The sequence below is a fragment of the Giraffa tippelskirchi genome, chromosome 9 (assembly GCF_054371585.1).
Source record: "Giraffa tippelskirchi isolate mGirTip1 chromosome 9, T2T-mGirTip1v1.2.pri, whole genome shotgun sequence".
NCBI classification, from domain to species: domain Eukaryota; kingdom Metazoa; phylum Chordata; class Mammalia; order Artiodactyla; family Giraffidae; genus Giraffa; species Giraffa tippelskirchi.
Genome location: NC_137283.1, coordinates 154,332,711 through 154,356,168, shown reverse-complemented (window position 1 = coordinate 154,356,168; position 23,458 = coordinate 154,332,711). Strand labels below are relative to the sequence as shown.

General features: G+C 38.9%; 1 protein-coding gene and 1 long non-coding RNA gene across 31 annotated transcripts in view; both read right to left on the bottom strand.

Moving 5' to 3' along the window:
• The window catches only part of SCAF8 (SR-related CTD associated factor 8), a 212,560-nt gene that overhangs the window by 183,813 nt on the left and 5,289 nt on the right, over positions 1-23,458 (bottom strand). For 9 of the 30 annotated variants that reach the window (XR_014065152.1, XR_014065154.1, XR_014065151.1 and 6 more), the window contains exon 2: positions 20,563-20,626. The exons of the other annotated variants lie outside the window; for them this stretch is intronic. Coding sequence is in view for 6 of the 9 variants with exons in the window: in XM_081529229.1 (XP_081385355.1) it covers positions 20,563-20,580 (18 nt within the window). In the remaining 3 variants the exon portion in view is untranslated. The remainder of the gene's footprint in view (positions 1-20,562; positions 20,627-23,458) is intronic. 30 annotated transcript variants of the gene reach the window in all.
• On the bottom strand, positions 6,261-9,413 carry LOC145521136 (uncharacterized). The gene is made up of 2 exons (XR_014065162.1): positions 6,771-9,413; positions 6,261-6,625 (listed from the first exon to the last, which is right to left on the bottom strand). It is a non-coding gene; the product is annotated as an uncharacterized LOC145521136 (long non-coding RNA).

Sequence of the window (23,458 nt, the reverse complement as noted above, 5' to 3'; positions counted from 1 at the left end):
AACATTTAAAAAACTAAGATTATGGCATCCGGTCCCATCACTTCTTGGCAAATAGATGAGGAAACAATGGAAACAGTAACAGACTTTATTTTCTTGGGCTCCAAAATAACTGTAGATGGGACTGCAGCCATGAAATTAAAAGACGCTTCCTCCTTGGAAGAAAAGTTACGACAAACCTAGACAGCATATTAAAAAGCAGAGACATTTCTTTGCCTACAAATGTCCGTCTAGTCAAAGTTATGGTTTTTCCAGTATTCATGTATGGATGTGAGAGCTGTACAATAAAAAAGGCTGCACAGCACACTGAAGAACTGGTGCTTTCGAACTGTGGTGGCTGGAAAAGACTCTTGAAGAGTCCCTTGGACAGCTGGACAGCAAGGAGATCAAACCAGTCAATCCTAAAGGAAATCAGTCTTGAATATGCATTGGAAGGACTGATGCTGAAGCTGAAACTCCAATACTCTGGCGACCTTATGCCAAGAGCTGACTCAATGGAAAAGACCCTGATGCTGGGAAAGACTGAGGACAGGAGAAGAAGGGGGCGACAGAGGATGAGATGGTTGGACGGCATCATCACCTCAATGGACATGGGTTTGAGCAAATTCCGGGAGATGGTGAAAAGGCAGGGAAGTCTGGCGTGCTGCAGTCCATGGGGCCACGAAGAGTCAGACACGACTGAGTCACTGAACAACAACAACAAACAGATTCTCAGTATTCTGAGATTTACCACTGTCAGCTCTGATAATTCACTAATGATGTCAAAGGTCTCTGAAATGTGGTGGTGACGTTCGGCCACTCGGCCGTGTCTGACTCACAGGTGATTTTCTAGAGATGCTAGTTTGAAGTGTGCACATTAAAGAGCCGTGTAAGGCCAGCAGTTAGTGCCCGAGCACCTCTGTGTTTCCCCTCGCACGTTCCCACATGCATTTTACAAAAGAGTCACTTCCCGAAATAGCGTTTAGAAACTGGGGGATCCATGAGAACCTTAAGACTTTGCCTCATGAAAACAGGAACATGGGGAATATAATTCAGTGCCAAAATAAAAAATGCTACTGGGAAGGGCATTCAGATAAATGAAATTTAGTTAGAAATAACAAAAGGTTTAATAAAGAAAATGGAGTGAAATGGACTGACTGGAAAAAGAGAGCATTCTTGTTACAGCTAAGATTCTGCTTCTACACTGTTTACATATATAACATATTCATCAACAAACCTCTCTTGACAAGCAGTAATTTTCACAAAGGACTGAAGAAGTGGCTATTTTCTAATGCTGCTGCTGCTAAGTCGTTTCAGTAGTGCCCGACTCTGTGCGACCCCAGAGACGGCACCCACCAGGCTCTTCTGTTCATGGGATTCTCCAGGCAAGAACACTGGAGTGGGTTGCCATTTCCTTCTCCAATGCATACACGCATGCTAAGTTGCTTCAGTCGTCTCCGACTCTGTGCGACCCTGTGGACAGCAGCCCACCAGGCTCCTCTGTCCATGGGATTCTCTAGGCAAGAATACTGGAGTGGGTTGCCATTTCCTTCTCCTATTTTCTAATGGGAATGCATTAAAATCTAAACAGAAAAAAAAAAAATGTAAACAGACTGCGTGCTTTCCACCAGAGGATCACTAAATGCCAAAAATAAGACACAAGGATGGGAATATACACTGCATATCTTTGCATATAGTAAATCTTCCCATTTCACAGCATTTGCAAATATGCACTGCATATAAGTATATTTACATATAAATATATATGTAAACAACTTATTTATAAGGGTCTTATATAAAAAGCCTTTGTCAGCTACAAATTGGCACTTACCAATTACGTTGCCAACAACTGAGCAAGAGAGCTTGCCATCTGCCTCTGCCGAGATTGAACCCTGTGCTACTGCAGCTGCTGACCTTCAACACACCCTGAGGGAGTTTAGGCTGGAGTGAGGCAGGGCTTTAGTTCCTAGGAACAGATTTTATAATCTCAATCCTTTCTGCCCCTTTATTATCTAGAAAAGCACTAAACCCCTTCATGGTAACATGTGACCCTCTGGAACTAGCAGAAAACCTTTTGTAAAATGAGTGCTTAATGGTACTGAACTCCGTCTTCACCAAAACCTTCCTCCCACTGCCTCTTTGGAGCAGTCCCTCAAAGCTATCTGATGTGCTGCCTCCCTGGCTGCAATCAATCATTTTGCCCCAAATAAAACTTAACTCACAACTCTCAAGTTGTGCTCTTTTCAGTGGACACCTTAAGTCCACAGTTAAAAACCTGTACAAGTTCTGGTTCAAGATGGCAGAGTAAAAGGACGTGAGCTCATCTCCTCCTCCGAGAGCACCAAAATTGCAATTAGCTGTTGAACAACGATCAACAGGACGACATGGCAACAGGACGACATGGGAAACCACCAAAGATACCCCAGGTCCAAAGACAAAGAAAAAACAGCAGTGAGATGGTAGGAGATGCACAACCACAATAAAATCAAATCCCATACCCGCTGGGTGGGTGACCCACAAACTGGAAAACAATAATACAAAAGGAGTTCTGGCACTGTTGTGAAGGTTCTGAATCCCAGTCTTCCAGGCCTGCGGATTCAAAAAAGGGACTGGGAATCCCCACAGAATCTGACCTTGAAGGCCAGCAGGATTTGATTATAGGACTTCCAGAGGACTGGGGAAAAGAGACTCCAGTCTTGAAGGGCACAAACAAAATTTTACAAGCACCAAGACCCGGAGGAAAGGAGCAGTGTACCCACAGGAGACTGAGCCAAAACTACCTGCTGTGTTGGAGGGCCTCCTGTGGAGGCATGGGTCAGCAGGGGCTGCCACAGGGACGAGGGCACAGGTAGCATCAGCCCAGAAAGGTCTCCCTTGGTGTAAACCCTCTTGGAGTTCCCAACCCTACCACAGTCTGGGTCACTTTGGGCCAAACAACTACCAGGGCTGGGTTGCAACCCCACCCATCAGCAGATAACTGGACTGAAGTTTTACTGATTAAGGCCCTCCTCACCAGAGCAAAAAATAGTTCTTCCCATTGCCAGTCCCTCCCGTCAACAAGCTTACACAAGCTTCTTAGCCTCATCCATCAGAAGGCAGACAGAAGAAGCAGCATACTCTCACAGAGGCTAAAACAAAAACCATATTATAGAAAGTTAATCATGATGAAAAAGCAGAAAGTTATGTTCCAGATGAAGGGACAAGATAAACCCCAGAAAAACAACCAAACGAAGTGGAGACAGGCAAACTTCCAGAAAAAGAATTCAGGATAATGATAGTGAAGATAATTCTGGGTCTTGGAAAAAGAATGGAGGCAAAGATTGAGAAAATGCAAGAAATGCTCACCAAAGACCTACAAGAATGAAAGAGCCAAATAGAGATGAATAATAAAGATGAACAATGCACTAGAAGAAATCAACAGCAGAATAACTGAGGCAGAGAACAGATACATGACCCAGAGGACAGAATGGTAGAAATCACTGCCACAGAACAGAATGTAGAAAAAAGAATGAAAAGAAATGAAGACAGCCTGAGACATCTGGGACATTAAACACACCAACATTTGCACTATAGGGGTCCCAGAAAGAGAAGAGAAAAAGGACCTGAGAAAATATTTGAAGAGGTTAATAGCTGAAAACTTCCCTAACATGGGAAAGGAAATAGTCAACCAAATCCAGGAAGCAGAGTCTCCCAGGAAGGATAAACCAAAAGAGGAACACACCAAGATACATAATAATCAAACTGACAAAAATTAAAGACAGAGATAAAATATTAAAAGCAACCAGGGAAAAATGACAAATAACATGCAAGTGTAACAAAAGGGAAAGGGGCAGAGCACAACTTTTGAAAGAATGACACAGTCCGGGAACACAACATAAACTGATCAGAATCAAATAGGACCAAGATGGCAGACTGACATTGCAATCCTTTGGCCACCTGATGCAAGGAACTGACTCACTAGAGAAGACCCTGATGCTGGGAAAGACTGAAGGCAGGAGGAGAAGGGGACGACAGAGGATGAGATGGTTGGATGGCATCACCGACTCAATGGGCATGAGTTTGAGCGAGCTCCGGGAGATAGTGAAGGACAGGGAAGCCTGGGGTGTTGCAGTCCATGGGGTCGCCAAGAATCAGACATGACTGAGTTGAAGACAGCAGGCAAAACTAGACCTTGTTCCTCAATCAGCAAGTGAAATGACACACCCCGAGGTGCCATGACGGTTCCCAGGCACTGTTAAAAGACCAAGGAGTGGGCGGTGGCCCAAATCCTGGAAATCTCCGCCCCTTCCCCAAAACAGTTGGAATTAATCCTCCCACTCATTAGTATGAAATTACTCAACCTATAAAAACTAACCACGTCACCTTCTGTGGTCACACTGTGGTGTGGCCATCCTCTGAGATGGCCCACACTCTCTGTGGAGGGTGCTTCTCTCTTAATCTGAAAAAATCCACTTCTCACCTATCACTTTCTCTCTCACTCAATTGTTTCTGTTGTGAGACATCAAGAACCTGAGCTTCATTAGATCCTGAAACCAAGTACTGTGGGTTTTGGCTGGGTTTGAGTCCCAGCCACGTGGCTTCGAATCCCAGCCACATGGGTCTGAGTCCCAATCCCTGGTAAATGGTTTCACAAGGAAACTTCTCTCAGGCTATCAGCTGATTTCTCAACAGAAACTCTACAAGCCAGATGGAAATGACATAATATATTTAAAGTGATGGAAGGGAATAACCTAAAACCAAGAATACTCTACCCAGCAAGACTCTCCTTCAGATTTGATGGAGAAATCAAAAGCTTTCCAAATGAGGAAAATTTAAGAGAATTCAGCCAGCACCACCAAACCAGCTTTAAACAAATGCTAAAGGAACTTCTCTAGGCAGAAAAACAAGAGAAGGAAAAGACCTACCTACAGAAAATAAACACAAAACAATTAAGAAAATAGGATATATATCAATAATGTGGTTCAAAACTGGGAAAGGAGTACGTCAAGGCTGTATACTGTGACTCCGCTCATTTAACTTATATGCAGAATCAGTGCACCATGCAAAAGTCCAGGCTGGAGGAAGCACAGCGGGAATCAAGACTGCCGGGAGAAATAGCAATAACCTCAGATACGCAGATGACACCACCCTTGTGGCAGAAAGCCAAGAGGAACTAAAAAGCCTCTTAATGAAGGTTAAAGTGAAAAAGCTGACTTAAAACTCAACATTCAAAAAACTAACATCGTGGCATCCAGTCCCATCACTTCATGACAAAGAGATGGGAAAAAAAGGCAACAGTGACAGACTTTATTTTCTTGGGCTCCAAAATTACTACCGATGGCGACTCCAGCCATGAAATGAAAGAAGCTTGCTCCTTGAAAGAAAAGCTACGGCCAACCTAGACAGCGTATTAAAAAGCAGAGACATTACTTTGCACACAAAGTCCATCTAGTCAAAGCTGTCGTTTTTCCAGTAATTATGTATGGATTTGAGAGTTGGACCATAAAGAAAGTTGAGCACCAAAGAACTGGTGCTTTTGAACTGTGGTGTTGGAGAAAAGTCTTGAGAGTTCCTTGGACTGAAAGGAGACCAAACCAGTCAATCCTAAATGAAACCAGTCCTGAATATTCATTGGAAGAACTGATGTTGAGGCTGAGGCCAAAGCTCCAATACTTTGGCCACCTGATGCTAAGAGCTGATTCACTGGAAATGACCCCGATGCTAGGAAAGAGTAAACACAGGAGGAGAAGGGGACGACAGAGGACAAGATGGTTGGATGGCACCACTGTCTCAATGGACATGAATTTGAGCAAGTTCTGGGAGATGGTAAAGGACAGGGGAGGTTGCCGTGCTGCAGTCCATGGGGTCGCAGAGAGTGGAACATGACTGAGTGACTGAACAACAACAACTTGATAATTAAAGGTAAATGGATTAAATGCACCAACCGAAAGACGTAGACTGGCTGGGTGGATGAAAAATATGCACGTGTGCATTTTCCACGGGCTTCCCTGGTGGCTCAGACGGTAAAAAGAATCTGACTGCAATGTGGGAGACCTGGGTTTGATCCCTGGGTTGGGAAGATCCCCTGGAGGAGGGCATGACAACCCACCCCAGTATTCTTGCCTGGAGGAGGAGCCTGGCGAGCTACAGTCCATGGGGTTGCAAAGAGTCTGACACCACTGAGCATCTAAGCACAGCACAAGCTCTTTCACTTATCACATTACTCTGCTTGACCCCCCTCAAACTGTATGTAATTATTTTACATTGTTAAGTTAATCGTGTTTCCATTATGACTTGTAATTGTGTTTTATTTTTTATCTGGCTATTGATTGTGAAAACTGATAAACATCTTTTACTATTGTGATTATGTAACTATTAATTAAAACCATTATATCATGACTGGTCAACAGAAAAATTATAGAACTCTATTATCACCAAAACTATGATTTACTAGAAAAACCTGTAATCACTTTTTAAAATCCAGATGCATACCAGAATTATCTTGAAATTTGTTGAAAAATACAAATACCCAGGTATTGCTTTCTCCAGATGTTTCTAATGAGCTGCTGCTGCTGCTGCTAAGTCACTTCAGTCATGTTCGACTCTGTGCCACCCCAGAGACAGCAGCCAACTAGGCTCCCCTGTCCCTGGGATTCTCCAGGCAAGAACACTGGAGTGGGTTGCCATTTCCTTCTCCAATGCATGATAGTGAAAAGTGAAAGTGAAGTCGCTCAGTCGTGTCCGACTCTCAGCGACCCCCATGTACTGCAGCCCACCAGGGTCCTCTGCCCACAGGATTTTCCAGGCAAGAGTACTGGAGTGGGGTGCCATTGCCTTCTCCATTCTAATGAGCAGTCATGTTTTAAAACAACTAGACTGTATGATGATCTTTTACTTTTATCTAGTTTGTTCCACTTTTTCTATTTCATATTCACTGCTCCCATTTCATTAAGTTTTCCAATTTTTTTCCAATATTTTCCAACTCCTTCTTTTTTGATGTTCTTTCTCAAGCCTTTATCAAGTGTAGTAGAAAAGCTTTTGTATACGGATATATAAATATGTGTAATATAAGTATTTAGAAAACATGAATTTTTGCCTAACTAAAAAAATTATAATTTTGATTCTACTTGTTTGACTTAGTATGAGTAGAATGCTAGATTTTAAATTAAAAAACAGATATGCAACAAGCAACAAAGGTTTACTGTATAAAACAGGGAAATATAGTCAATATCTTGTAATAACCTATGACAGAAAATAATTTTAAAAATAATGTGTATTTGTATAACTGAATCACCTTGCTGTGCACTTGAAACACTGTAAATCAACTATACTTCAGTAAAATATATATATTAACAAAATCTGTACACTTGAAGTCAAAGGAACCTGGAAGGTTTCTCAAAATACAAGGTGATTGAAAGTAAGTTGTTTGATGAGATTAATTTAGTAATCTAAAAAAATGTACTTCTACTGTATGAACTGAAGAGAACAAAGAATAATAAATTAAAAACCAATTAAACAAAGCAGGGAGCGATGACGACCTGGACTAAAGTATTCATACTAAGAATAAAAAGGAAGGGAAGGCTAGAAAGTGTATTTTTAAAACTAATTCATAGAATTTCACAACTGAAAAGATACACATCAAAGAGAGGCACCTATGAAAAATCCAAGTTTTCAGGTCTGAGTGTCAGGAACACATTTTTACTATTGACATAGAGGAGATCTAAAAGTGAGTTTTAGAAAAAGACAAGTTTAGATTGGGTGATTACAATATCATTTTATGTACACATGTACATACAGTACTAAGAAGATATGGGACTGAATTCCATAAGAGAAAAGCAAAAAACACAGTCTTTCCTACAGAGCTAAGAGTTGAAGCGAGAAGAATAATGAAGACTAAATATCAGAAAAAGAAAAAGTAGATAAAAAGGATACTAGGCCTTAGAGTAAAATCATATCAGAAATATGAACAACAAATACAAAGACTGAAAAAGAGATAGGTAGTAGCATAATAAAGAAGAAAGATAATAAATACTACTTTTCACTTCTATGGCATGCTGTCAACTATTAAGCATGATCATATATGCTATATCACTTTTAGCTTCAGAATGGCCCAGTAAGATTAGTATTTATTATTCTCATTTTGTCACTTTATAGATATATAGACTTATGGTAACTGACCTAACTAAATTCAAACTGGTATGAAGCGTCAGAAGTAGGTCTCAAACCCAATTATTCTGGCTAATACAACATTCAGTTTCCAAAATAAAGCAAAGTCCACCAGGTAGCAACTAACTAAATATACACAACTGAGTCACTGAGTTGATGGCAGACAACTGTGGAGACAACCACATAACAGCATCAACCTAACTGACAACCAAGAAGATTTGAAGACAACACATTATGAAGCTTATATGTCTACTGACCAAATAACAGCTAAGGTTTAAGTCTTCCAACCCTTAACAAGGAAGCTCACTTTCTCTAAAAAATTTAATTCAATTAACATTATCACAAACCAACTCCATCTTTCTCACCAAAACTAAGACATAGGATATTTTGGGTTTGAAGGCAATATTACAAAACTGATATGGCAATAAATGTGGAATGTGAAAAATTCCAAACATTGAAAACTCTCAATTCGCTGCACCCTATCCACCTACTTCTCTCTTAAATGAAGACCAATAATAACACTGGTCCAAAAGACATCATGGTCTGTATTTTGTTAGCGTCTGACATTCAAAAGTTTTGTTCAAGTATTTCTCCAACTTGGAAAATATGCTGAATATAATCTAGCTCTTTATAGCTCATATTTTCCAAAACTTTTATCCATTATCAAAATATTACAATATTAAAATACTTTCCAGGGCCACAAAGACATCCACAACGACACTAAATGTTCCCAGATGAGTGTCTTAACAAAAAGAAAAAAAGCAGTTTTCTTGCTAGGCTGAGTTGCTTCAGTCCCGTCTGACTCTACTTTGAAAGCAGCAATTACTAATTTTGTAGCACTGTTGTGCTTTAAAATACCTGTACCAGGAGCTTTCTTAACAGTAGTCTGTGAAAAATTAGAGTAACTGTATCCTTCTCCTACAAGGAAGGTACAAGGTATGTTACTCAGAGGGTTTTTTTTTTTTTTCACTTTTCTGCAGAGGGTGTACTGTGTGTTGTTGTATACTACGTCTTTGCCAAGGAATGCAGGTTTCCTATGGCATCTTACTCTATGAGCAGGAAAGCAGCAGCCCAGGAGTTTGTTCCTCATTCTGGTCCAAGTTCAGCATAATGCAATAATAATTTACTACAAATCACCAATTCTCACTCCTCCTCCACCTACAACATACAGAAAAATCTCACTCAAACAATTATACCGAAAAAGTGAAAACAATGGACCAAGACAGAGAGCAGAAACTACTTCTAATTTGGCTGCTAACTAAGCTGTGACTCAACAAATTTCATTATCTTTGGGTCTTGATTTTTCATCCATCTATTAAATGATATATTATCACAAGTGTTTCCCGTCTAAAACTTGTAATTTCTGGAAACCAAGTTTAAGCATTAACAAGGAAGTAAACAAGGAACCCAATCATAGAACTGATAACTACAAATGTGTAACATGGGTGTAAGGGTCTCTGCTGGGTGCTGTGCTCAGTCCCGTCTGACTCTTTGCAACCCCATGGACTGTATCCCACCAGGCTTCTCTGTCCATGGAATTTTCCAGACAAGAATACTGGATGGATTGTCATTTCCTCCTCCAGGGGATCTTTCCGATCCAGGGATCGAACCGGAGTCTCCTGCATTGGCAGGCAAATTCTTTACCACTGCGCCACCTGGGAAGCCAAGGGTCTCTAGCTACATCATTCTAAAATCAAAGAGAACAGGACTTTCCTAGTGGTAGTTGATAAGAATTGACCTGCCAATGCAGGGGATGTGGGTTCTACCTCTGATCCAGGAAGATTCCACACGTTGTTGAGCAACCAAATGCATGCAACACAATTAACCGAGCCCATGCTCAAGAGCCCACACTGCAACTACTGAAGCTCACGTGCCCTAGAGCCCATGTTCCACAACAGGGGAAGCCACCACAATGAGAAATGCATGCAGCAGAAGGAAGAGTAGTAGCCTCCACTTGCTTCAACTAGAGAAAGCCTGTGCACAGCAATGAAGACCCAAAACAGCCAAAAATAAATATAATTAATTTATTGTTAAAAATCGAAGAGAATAGAAATGATTCTTCATGGGAGAAAACAAAATGTATAAACACACACATACATATATAAAAATAACTTCACTTTACTAGGTTCTATTTCTAATAACATAGCATTTAAATTCACCACAATTTCATGCTCACAATAAATTGGTTACTGTAGACAGAGTTAAAATAAAAAAACTACGTAACCAAGAGGAGCTAATAAAATACTCGATGGTATTACTAGGCTCAATGTTAAGGAATTCTAATAAAATTTCATTGAACAAAATTTAAATCTTTACTTCTGGTTCATACAATTCACTACTTAACTTTTAATTATATATAAGAACCAGATGCTTGGATAAACAGAATTTAAAATCAAGCAAATTCCAAGCAGAGTTGCTTTAAAATGTCCTTATATTCACAAACATAAGATGATAGAAAAGGTCAAGCCTAAAAAACAAACAAAAACTGACTAAAAGATTCTATAACATTTTGCCCTAAGCCTTTTTCTCTTCATCATCTCTGCCTAATCTCCATCTAGTCTAGCCTAGTCTTTAAGTACTTGACCTATATCCATCCCCACCCTGATGACATCAAATTGTCCCGGTGCATGGAACTACTATTGTATTTAACAAACCAGTAGTCTGTGGGTGGTTGAGATATATGGGTGATTTCAATTCTCCCTCCCGCCCCAACTCTTTTTTTCTAGGTGGGAAAAAATGCCCCCTCATCTGACCCATCCTGCCAAATTATCTTCCTCCTCAAATGTTTTGCTACTCCTGATCTGCCCTATTTGTAACTGGACCACATCATCTTACCTACCCTGTAACTCAAAGCCCTGGCACCACCCTCTTCCTTAAAACCCTTCAGCATCTCCATACTCTTTTGATTAAAAAGGAAATCTTAATAGAACTGCCATATGACCCAGCAATCCCACTGCTGGGCATATACACCGAGGAAACCAGAATTGAAAGAGACGCGTGTACCCCAATGTTCATCGCAGCACTGTTTACAATAGCCAGGACATGGAAGCAACCTAGATGTCCATCAGCAGACGAATGGATAAGGAAGCTGTGGTACATATACACAATGGAATATTACTCAGCCATTAAAAAAAATACATTTGAATCGGTTCTACTGAGATGGATGAAACTGGAGCCCATTATACAGAGTGAAGTAAGCCAGAAAGAAAAACAACAATACAGTATACTAATGCATATATATGGAATTTGAAAGATGGCAACGATAACCCTATATGCGAGACAGAATAAGAGACACAGATGCAGAGAACAATTTTATGGACTCTGAGGGAGAAGGTGAGGGTGGGACGTTCTGGGAGAATAGCATTGAAACATGTATATTATCATATGTGAAACAGAACACCATTCCATGTTCGATGCATGAGACAAGGGCTCAGGGCCGGGGCAATGGGATGACCCAGAGGGATGGGATGGGGAGGGAAGTAGGTGGGGGGTCCAGGAAGGGGAACACATGTAAACCCATGGCTGATTCATGTCAATGTATGGCAAAAACTATTACAATATTGTAAAGTAATTAGCCCCCAACTAAAATAAATAAATTTATTAAAAAAAATAAAAATAAATAAAAAATAAATAAAAATAAAAAGGAAATCTTGGGCATAGTATATACAAAGACCCTTCATCAGAAGATCCTTACTCATTTCCCTGAAAATGATCTTTTGCCTTTGCCTTATACATGTCTCATACTCTATACAACATTATATACAGAGAATAGTATACACATACTACAAACTCTCTACACCACTACTCTTTGTATCATAGGATTCATATCATATTATCTTTATTCTTTGTGATAATCCATTCCCAACCCAACCCTTTTAAAATATGAGCTGTCTGAGAAAAAGGATGTAATTAACCTGGTAACCACTCTGCAATGCCTGATAGATGGCAAATATGCATAAATAACAAAGCTCAAAGGACCAGCAACTACTTTCTAGTATTCCTTCCAACCACTAGTTGCTGTCATATTAGAACCTTCATGGGTTATTACTGCATTCTAGAAATTTGAAAACTGCATTATAATTAATATGGAATGAAAAAATTGTCTGACAATCTTGTTGTTCTGTCGCTCAGTCATGTCCGACTCTTTGCAACCCCATGGACTGCAGCATGCCACGCTTCCCTGTCCTTCACTACCTCCTGGAGTATACTCAAACTCATGTCCATTCAGTCGATGATGCCATCCAACCATCATATCCTCTGTCGCCCCTTTCTCCTCCAATCTTGAAGGACTAGCTAACAAAGTAAGCACTCGTAGAATTATTTGGAATTACTCCGTGCTTAACAGCTCCAAGAGGTCTGAGATAGCTAATCCTTTGATTTTGTAAAGGATCAAATCAACCAAAGTACTGACTCGGAAATTTTGTACTAGCAATAATGTGGTGGCCTCCTTTAGGATATTAACCCTCTTCAGCTAAGTTGGTCACAACCCTTTTTCTTATAATTACTACCAAAGCCTTTTCGTACTGTTCATGGCATTCTCAAGGCAGGAATACTGAAGTATTCCTCAGTGATCAGTGCAAAGAAATAGAGAAAAACAACAGAATAGGAAAGACTAGAGATCTCTTCAAGAAAACTAAAGATACCAAGGGAACATCTCATGCAAACATGGGATCAATAAAGGACAGAAATGGTATGGACCTAGCAGAAGATATTAAGATGAGGTGGCAAGAATACACAGAAGAACTGTACAAAAAAGATCTTCATGACCCAGATAATCATGAAGGTGTGATCACTCACCTAGAGCCAGACATCCTGGAATGTGAAGTCAATCGGGCTTAGGAAGCATCACTACGAACAAAGCTAGTGGAGGTGATGAAATTCCAGTTGAGCTATTTCAAATCCTAAAAGATGATACTGTGAAAGTGCTGCACTCAACATGTCAGCAAATCTGGAAAACTCAGCAGTGGCCACAGGACTGGAAAAGGTCAGTTTTCATTCCAATCCCAAAGAAAGGCAATGCCAAAGAATGCTCAAACTACCGCACAATTGCACTCATCTCACATGCTAGCAAAGTAATGCTCAAAATTCTCCAAGCCAGGCTTCAACAATACGTGAACCGTGAACTTCCAGATGTTCAAGCTGGATTTAGAAAAGGCAGAGGAACCAGAGATCAAATTGCCAACATCCGCTATATCATCAAAAAAGCAAGAGTTCCAGAAAAACATCTATTTCTGCTATTGACTATGCCAAAGCCTTTGACTGTGTGGATCACAATAAACTGTGGAAAATTCTGCAAGAGATGGGAATACCAGACCACCTGACCTGCCTCTTGAGAAATCTGTGTGCAGGTCAGGAAGCAGCAGTTAGAACTAGACATGGAACAACAGACTGCTTCCAAATAGGAAAAGGAGTACGTCAAGGCTGTATACTGTCACCCTGCTTATTCAACTTATATGCAGAGTACATCATGAGAAATGATGGGCTGGAAGAAGCACAAGCTGGAATCAAGACTGCCGGGAGAAATATCAATAGCCTCTGAAATACAGATGACACCACCTTTATGGCAGAAGGCAAAGAAGAACTAAAGAGTCTCTTGATGAAAGTGAAAGAGAGTGAAAAAGTTGGCTTAAACAAAGATCATGGAATCCGGTCCCATCACTTCATGGCAAACAGATGGGGAAACAGTAAAACAGTGACAGACTTTATTTCTTTGTGCTCCCAAATCACTGTAGATGGTGACTGCAGCCATGAAATTAAAAGACGCTTACTCCTTGGAAGGAAAGTTATGACCAACCTAGACAGCTTATTAAAAAGCAGAGACATTACTCTGACAACAAAAGTCGTCTATTCAAGGCTATGATTTTTCCAGTAGACACGTATGGATGTGAGAGTTGGACTATAAAGAAAGCTGAGCGCAGAAGAATTGATGCTTTTGAGCTGTGGTGTTGGAGAGACTCTTGAGAGACCCTTGGACTGCAAGGAGATCCAACCAGTCCACCCTAAAGGAGATCAGTCCTGAATGTTCACTGGAAGGAGGACTGATGTTGAAGCTGAAGCTCCAATACTTTGGCCATCTGATGTGAAGAGCTGATTCATTTGAAAAGACCCTGATGCTGGGAAAGATTGAAGGTGAGAGGAGAAGGGGATGACAGAGGATGAGATGGCTGGATGGCATTACTGACTCAATGGACATGAGTTTGATTAAACTCCAGGAGTTGGTGACAGACAGAGAGGCCTGGCGTGCTGCAGTTCATGGGGTCGCAAAGAGTCACAAACGACTGAGCGACTGAACTGAACTATCTGAACTACCAAAGCAGAGATAGATCTCTAAGAGAGGTTCTGAGTGCTCCAACAGAACGAGAACAAGAATTGGGAAACTTCTGCCCAATAAGAGGAATTGTTATAAAAATATAAATCACTTTTCTTGGTATATTAAAAAAAAAAAAAAGCCAAATATGCTATGGATCCTTACTAAAGCAGTCACCACCATAGCTCAATAATCTTCCCTAGTGGCTCAGACAGTAAAGAGCCTGCCTGCAATGTGGGAGACCCAGATTAGATCCCTGAGTCTGAAAGATGCCCTGGAGAAGGAAATGGGAACCCACTCCAGTATTCTTGCCTGGAAAATCCAACAGACTGAGGAGCCTGGTAGGACCCCAATCCATGGCATTGCAAGGAGTCAGACATGACTGAGTGACCAACACACAAACCTCAATAAAGCATTTAAAAGGTGGAGGGCACTTACTGGCTTGTTAAATGCTTATAGAAAAACTACTCAGAGAAAGAAGTCATTTTAGCAACTAACATGCAATATGGAAAAAAACTCATTCTGGTGATTTTTATTCAAAGGGGTTGATATTTAGCCAGGCACAAGATAGATAACCTGCATACAGTTTTTAAGCTTTAATTAGGTAAATACACATTAGCATTATCAGGAAACTTCCTATTTCAAGAAAACTACACAAGCCAACTACTTGCACAGAGTCCCTCACCTGTGGGTAATACTTTTAAACAGTATTTTCTTAAGAGTCCATCGTATGTTTGCATGAATGCTCGGTCGCTCAGTCATGTCCAACTCTTTGCAGTCCCACGGACTGTAGTCCACAAGGCTCCCCTGTCCATAAGATTTCCCAGGCAAGAATACTGGAGTGGGTTGCCATTTCCTCCTCCAGGGGATCTTTCTGACTCAGGGATTGAACCTGCATCTCCTGCACTGGCAGACGGATTCTTTACCACTGACCCAAGGAGAACACATGTGTACTTATCGCTAAATGAGGTCTGCATTCTGTGCCCAGTTAATGAGGTTTCTCTTCTCTTCCTTTAATGAGTCAGTGTAGCTACATAATGAAAGTATCATAAATGAGAGATAGGAAGAAATGAACCAAGCTTTTGAAAGTTTGCCCCCTTTGCTGCATTTTTTGTCACGTTTTCAAGAAAGAATGCTCGCTCTGCAGTTAATAGGAAAAAAAATTTAGTTGCTCAATGTCACTACGTGCAGAAAAATAAGAAACATGCATTTCCAGTACACACCCACACACAAAAACTTAGTACAAATTCCACGAGGGCGGAGGCTTTTTTTTTTTTGGTCTGTTTGGTACACTTACATCTCTAGAGCCTAGAATAAGTGTCTGCACATGTGCACATGGTGGCAGATGTTCAAAAAACCACGTTGAATAAATATTTTCACTAAGGCAGCTTTTAAAAGTATTTTGTTTCTGTTTTTGATGTTAAAATAAGGCTTATAAAGCTCAATTATAATTCTGATTTGCAAATAGCATACTATTAACCAAGTTCTCAGGTTTCAAATTAAAGCAGGGTCATAAAAAGTACAGCCCTTGGCCCATTTCTGTAGGTCCTCAGGCCAAGACCGGTTTTACATTTTAAAAGAATTGTGAAGAAACCAAGATTATGCAAAAGAGACCTTAAGCAGCCCATTAAACCTAATTTTTACCATCTGACCCTCCACAGAAAGTCTACTGACCCTGTGAATTCAGAATTCATTCAAAAGAAAAACCAAAGTTGGGACTTTCCTGACAGTCCAGTGATTAAGATTCCACGCTTCCCCTGCAGGGGGCAAGGGTTCAAACCCTGGTTGGGGAGCTAAGATTCTGCACGTCAGGCAGTGCAGCCAAAAATTAAAAAAAAGAGAGAGAATGAAAGCTTGAACATACTTTCACCTATGAACTGAAAATGTGTTACTAGAAACATCTTTCACTTAAGATCATCTCCATATCTAAATCTCTAAAGTTTAGCTTATTTGATTTGAAGAATGCCAAGGAAATGGCTGTTTTTTTTTTAACCAGAGCATAAGCGGTTATAATGCTGAAGCCAATAAGAAGGATTACAGTTAATTTACATTTAATATTTTACATACTAAAACATAAAAATGGATGGAGAAAAAAACAAAACGGAATACAAACAGAAAAAGAAAAAAAGAAGCCTAATTATATTTCAAAGGAATAGTAAGACTACATTAAGAGGGAAAAAACTAACCAAGCAACGTTTGAACGCAGCATTTTGACTATATACCCTCAGGCTAAAAAAGATGAACAAACAAATACTCAATTCTAGTTAATAGGCTTGTTTTTGAGATACATGGCTTAGCAATTCTGAAACTACTTTCTGTGTATTTTAGGACTGATCAAACAATACATAAATATATTGTGCACAACGGAAACTAGTGTTTTCTCACTACAGAGAAAGGAATTACAAATTTGCAAAGAGGAAAGACTAGAATGAACCAGTGAACAGTGTTGGACTGTTACTGGAGACAGGATGAATTTGCGGCATTTTAGAGAGGCAGATGGACTAAAAAAATTTGCTTGTATATTGACATTATATATATATATATATATATATATATATTTAAGCGTGTTCAGACATATACACTATTTCTAGCTCAATAACCACCAAAAGAAACTAAGGTTCCTCAGAGAAGTGGCTGATTCTAGAGTTGGGGTGGGAATATTTTATTATACAAGAAAGTGAATACTCAAAAACTCATGAGCACATGTTGAAGACACAGGAGCCAGCTTGAAGGAGCTCTGACATCAAAAGACCCCAATGAATAAAAAATAATCCTTGAATTCATACTGATATGCATATATACATAAATGGGGAGAAGGAAAAGCTCTTGTGGAAGGCCAATAATAAACAACAGACTCAGAAAATGACCATGAGTACTGATTCAGGCAAGAAATGGATGCTTTAAAAAAAAAATGGGTGAAAGCTTGATGAGTAACAAGCTATTTGTATAGTTTCAAAAATGACTTCCCATAAGATATTTGTTACAGGTAATTCCCTAACAGTTCAGTGGTTAGGACTCCACATTTCCACTGCAGGGAGCACAGGTTCAATCCCTGGTCAGGGAATTAAGATCCTGCAAGCTGTGCAGCATGGCCAAAAATAAATTAATTCATTTTTTAAAGAAATATTTGTTACAAAAAGAAAAATAGACATTTTACAACAGAAAAATCTTGCAGAAAAAAGTTAACACCCTTATTAATGGGATACACATCATGTGCTTCCTGAGCACACAGCATCACTTTTGGATTACTCCTGCCAAAAATGCCTAACCTGAAACTAATCATGAAGCCTCAGAAGACAATTCCATATTGAGGGAATTCTAAAAATAACTAGCCTATTCTCATCAATCATCAAAGGTCATAAAAGACAAAGTAGTAACCAACTTCTCCAGATTAAAGGACATTAGAGAGACAAGCGTGATGTGATTCAGATTTCCTTTCTACTCAAGACTTAACTGATACAATTAGTGAAATCTGAAGGAGGTCTGCAGACAACTGCATTATAACAATATTAACTTCCTGATTTTGATACCTGTACTGTGGCTATTTTCACAAAATACAGTTAATATTTAGAAGTAAAAGGCATTAATTGCAATTTATTCTCCAAATGTTCAGAAACGAGGTTTACAAGTCATTCATGTGCATTGCAAAGAGAATAAGAAAGCAAATATGATTACATGTACTAGATAGTGAAATCAGGATGAAGTGTACATAAAAATTCTTTATCATTCTTGCAACTCTTCTATAAATCTGAAGTTGTACAAATAAAGTTTAAAAAGTGGGGAAGAACTGTTAATTCATATTTGGACATCATACCAGCAAAAAGAATTGTGAAAACTCGAGTGATGGTTCCCCTTCAACACCTGGCTGTCCTTTACATCTCAACCAGGAGCTGACTGAGACCTGGTCCTTCCAGCCTCAGCTCTGACACAAGCGGCACCTCCTTCGTAAAGCCACACTGCAGCCTTCAGATTCCCTGTTTGTGAAATGAGGACAGCACCTATCCTACACCTTTCTCACAAGTTTACCCCAAGATCCACTGAAACGTAATAACAGCTAGGGAAAATAAGCACATAGAAAACAATGTATCATAAAGTGGTTTGCTTTTAAAAATGTTTGGTAAATAAAAAGTACTTTAAAATTACCCAAGCCAGACTTTTTTTTTTTCATCACAGCAAGCAGCTGTTTTAGAAACTAGACATTTGCTATGTGTTTTGGTTTGGAAAAGTTTTAACTTATTCAACATTCTTTTTATCACTTCAATAAATTCAAATACCTCTATCTTTTTTTAACCATAAATCTTTATAGTATCAAAACATTACTAACGAAAGTAATTAACCAAGGCATTATCAACCTTTAAAAAAAAATAAGATACAGTTGACATAAAACTTGTATTAGTTTCAAGGGTACTGGTCAATCTTTTAGATACTGTGACCCAAAATAAAAAGACCATTATATCATTTCCCAAGTTTCCAAGATCACAAAAGACATAATCCAAACTTTCATCCTGCACTCACAAGTTACTCAAATGAGCCCCAAGGAATCAAATCAATTTCAGAAAACAATGTTCATAAAAGAGAAAGAGACACCAAATTTTTTTCATGTACTTAATTAAATCAAGGAAAAGTTTGTTTTAGAAATAAAAATAATCAATCCTTCCAAATTCATAGGGGTTTGATCACCACTTAAAATTATTTTTTAATATTTACACACAGAGACTAATTAATATATCATGACAAAAGAAAATACCCCTAAAGCTGTATTTTCTAAAAACAGTTATGATTCCAAAATACCAAATGGACATTTAATAGGATAGGCAAATTAGTATAAAATGAAACAATGTTGCTTGTCTTACTTCCCCATTGTTGAAAAGATCAGATCACATTCATGTTTAAGTCTACTCCCTCAATCTCTATTCTGAACAGTAGACAAGCAACCTGGACTCTACTAAGGTGAAATGTTGAGAGTAGACCAGGCAGAACTGAGCTTGGCGAGACAAGCCCCAATCACCCAGGCCCTAGCAAACAAGCAAGCCTGGAGTCAGTAACGCCTGCACAGCCGCACTCGCTCTGCAGCAAGGGCACCGTGCTCAAAGCTGACGAGGTGCAAGGGAAAGGATTACAAGTGCATAAGCTCCAAGACGGTGTGCTTTTTGCCTGTCTGGTTTACAACTGTACCCTAGCAGACAGAAAAGTGCCTGGTCAACAGTAAGCATTCATTAAGTATTGGTTAAATGAATAAACAAATGAATCAAATCCTAGGTCTTTCAAGTCAGCCTCTACAAATTATACTAAGTTGCAGAATCATCTTAATGAATTTGACATAGGTTGAATTAAAAGCAATAAACTCTTTTTAAAAACATGAACACATCATCTCTATTCCCCATTCTGACTAAATACAGCAATGTCAAAGTTCCTAACGTATCTCCTGACCTACAGTAGATAGCATATTTACATAGTCTTCCTTGAGTTTAAAATATGGTCTATCAGAAACTGGTACAGCAGAAATAGAAAGATAAAATAAATGCATAAAATCAAAATCAGAGAGACCAAATGCATCCTGTTTACCATCAAACTTAAGAGAACTAATTCAGACAAAGAATTAGAAGCCATGGTAACATTTCTCGCGGGCATTTATTTCTTATAATAGTACCTCTAACAAAATCTGCTCCTCTATAATTAGAAAATGAAAATTTGACTTGGTCTTGTGTCTCCAATACTACAGAGTATCTGGCCAGTGATCTGTTATCATCTTATAATTTGAAGAACTTCCTCAAAATATAAGATGTATTTCATTTCCAACCATCCAATCTAAAAATTTGCAATTTACTCATCATACGTAAGTAATATTTCTTTTACAAAAAATTATGTGGAGCAGAATGCAAGTAAATGCACAAGAGTTTAGATATGATTGATGCTCACTACTAAGCACAACTTTTTTTTCACTTCACCTATTTTTTGGGAAGAAATTCAACTCATTCCCTACATGTTTGCTTTAAGCTTACCAATATATTCTAAGTGACAACTTCATTCTGCTTCCCAAGCACTTCTCATACAATCAAGACATCATTTCACTACCAATTTAAACCTAATTATTTTCCAAAGGGCCTGCCTTATGTGGGTTATAATCATCTTACTATGCTTCTTGTGTCCATGCTGCTGGAAAGCAGTCTGTACAAGCAGGAGTAGAGAGGCACAATCCTGAGAGAAAGGAGTAGAGAAAGATGTTGAGAAAACAAAACCAGATAAAATGAGCTCGCTGACGAGTTCAGGAGCCCAGCCAGTGTTCAAGGTCAAGGTTGATTACATTCTCTCATACCATTACGAGTTAGCAGTTGTCCAGTAACAGGAAAACTGGCCCTAGAAAGAAATATCTAAAATTTCATGTACAAGCAGCAGTATCAGCACTAATTCTATGCCAACTATACTTCTAAAAAAAGAGGAGCAAGTGATCATAAAATATGACTATTTAGAAGAGTGGGGAATACTAAAGTCCCCTAAATGCCAATCAAAATTACTGTAACAAACTCACTGCTAGCCTAAAATAAAAATGACTGAACTATATATATATCTCATGAATTTCAATGTTGCCAAAAAAATTTTATACTTAATCCTGAAAATGACTAGAACACTCTCAAATCATATAGTCCCCCAAATCATTATCAATCTCAGTTATGCTTGTACTCTAACTTTATTCATTAAAAAAACTTTTACCGTATGTTGTTCAAAGCATAAAGGGCTTGAAAATAGCGTAATTACAATATAAAACTTAGGACTGATTCAGCCTAACTGGAACTTTCAATGAGATAGTCCCCTCCCTGCTCTCCCCTTAGTAAGAAGAATCGTAAGCAGAGCTTTTCTTTTTAAATTTTCCATCTAAACTATTATTAACCTACAATTCCATAAAATGACCCTCAAAACAATGCTTATACCTACTAAGTCCTCCAAAGTATTAATTTCATATTTAGTCAGAATCTTCCAACTAATAGGAAACCTAAAAATCTCAAATCATTTATTTTATACTGGAGAAAACCAAATGTTCAAAAATGTTAACTGCCTTGGTCCAAGTCATTCAGCTACCTACTATATCATCAATCCACGCATTTGAGAAATCTTTATTTAGCATATACTAAGGCATTATGCTATGTACCAAGGATATGAAACAATGAAGTTATGTGGTCACTGTCCTCATGGAACTTATAATCTGGTGGGAAAAATAACTCCTAATTACTTAAAACTGTAGTCATCATTAGAAGGAAAAACACAGTGTTTTAAGACAGTTTAACAGGTGACCTAAGTCAGTGATTCTCAACCATGGTCGATTTTGGCCCCCAAGGGACATCTGGTAATATCTGGAGACATTTCTGGTTGTCACAACAAGGGAATTTAGTGGGTAGAGACCAGGGCTGCTGCTAAACATTCTGCAATGCACAGGGCAGCTCCTCACAGCAAACAATTATCCAGCCAAAAATATGAACAAAGCCCAGGCTGAGAATCCCTAACCTAAACACCAGGGCAGGGAGAGGGCAGTGAAGGCTTCCTTTCTTTCTAACACTAAGACTGCTAAATCTTTAAGAGATTTTCACAAAGTAGAAACAAAAAAATCTTCTAATTGTTACAATTAACCAAAACTCCCAATGGAAAGTTAAAACAGAAGAGACAGAGAGAGACATTCCCTGATACATGAAAACAAAAGAAAAAGGCAATGTTCTATAGCTGCTTCACATCAATTCCCCCTCCTGAACTGCAAGGGGAAAATATAAAATCAAATTTCACATGCTTTTATTATTCCCACTACCTTTCCCACTGTCCTCTCCCATCCCATGCCTACTACTAGATATTGGTGGAAAGATTATATTATTAGTTCTCTAGTTAAGCAAATGAACACCGTGGATACAAACTTGGAAATGGAATAAAACAAAGAAGGGATTTCACTACTGGTGTCAAGACAAGGTAGAGAAGAGGAAAATATACTGGGTGTTAAAGTGACTCTGGAAAAGGCTACGTCCTGAAACATTTTAAAGGGTGAGCTATCCGACTAACCAAAAGGACCCTAAGAACAAAAGACACTAACAATTTAGATATCCTACAGATGAGTAAAGAATTTAAGAACCAAGGTAAATCCAAAAATTAATCTGCAATAATTTTACAGACACAGGTATAACAGATTCTTATATTCTTAATATAGGAATTCTTATATTTTCCACATATTGAGTTCCTATATTACTAAAGTGCCCTCACCAATTAAGTTATAATTTTCTAAGAAAAGGGTTATGAACTGCTTTTATATTTTCCTTCTTTAAAAAAAAAAAAAAGTACCATAATGACCTCCATACAGAAGCATTCTTAAGGACTGAGTACAGATACGCAACTCACGTAAAACTGCTGCATCCCAGTAATCAATTGTGGTCCTAATGTGAATCCACAGATTTAACCAGATGAACAGGAGACCCTTCCCACTGAGGTAAGGGCTCTAAACAATCTTAAGTAAATGCCACCATCTCTGAGCAACAGCAACTACAATACCTTGTAATGATGATAATTCTTCTGGAATTAAGTGCTCAGGTCAAGCACTGACCCTTAAGAAAACCTATATTCCAATCTGGACAATATTCTTTCATCATTTCAGAACTGACATTAGTGGTCATGGGATTAAACTTTCATCACGATGATGCTTAACTGGAAGCTAAAGTTTTCCCACAAAACCAGCACAGAGGGCACTTAAATATCAATTCCTGAGCCTCAATTTCATTTAACTGATGATAATTAAGAGGAATTTACCACCAAAAAAAAAAAAAAGATCCTCAGACAGTGAATGTGAAAATGGGGTGGGGAAGCCATAAAGCCCCTTTGAGAAAAGGGGGAGGGAAGGTTGGCAGGCAGGAAGACATGCCAATCATGACTGCTTCCTAGCCTCATACATAAGATCAGATTTTCAAACTGAAACTTATCCACAATTTTCAGATTAAAGACCTATATTCTTAACTTTTAAAAATCCCTGGAACATTTGTTTTCAAGCTAATGTTTGCTTGT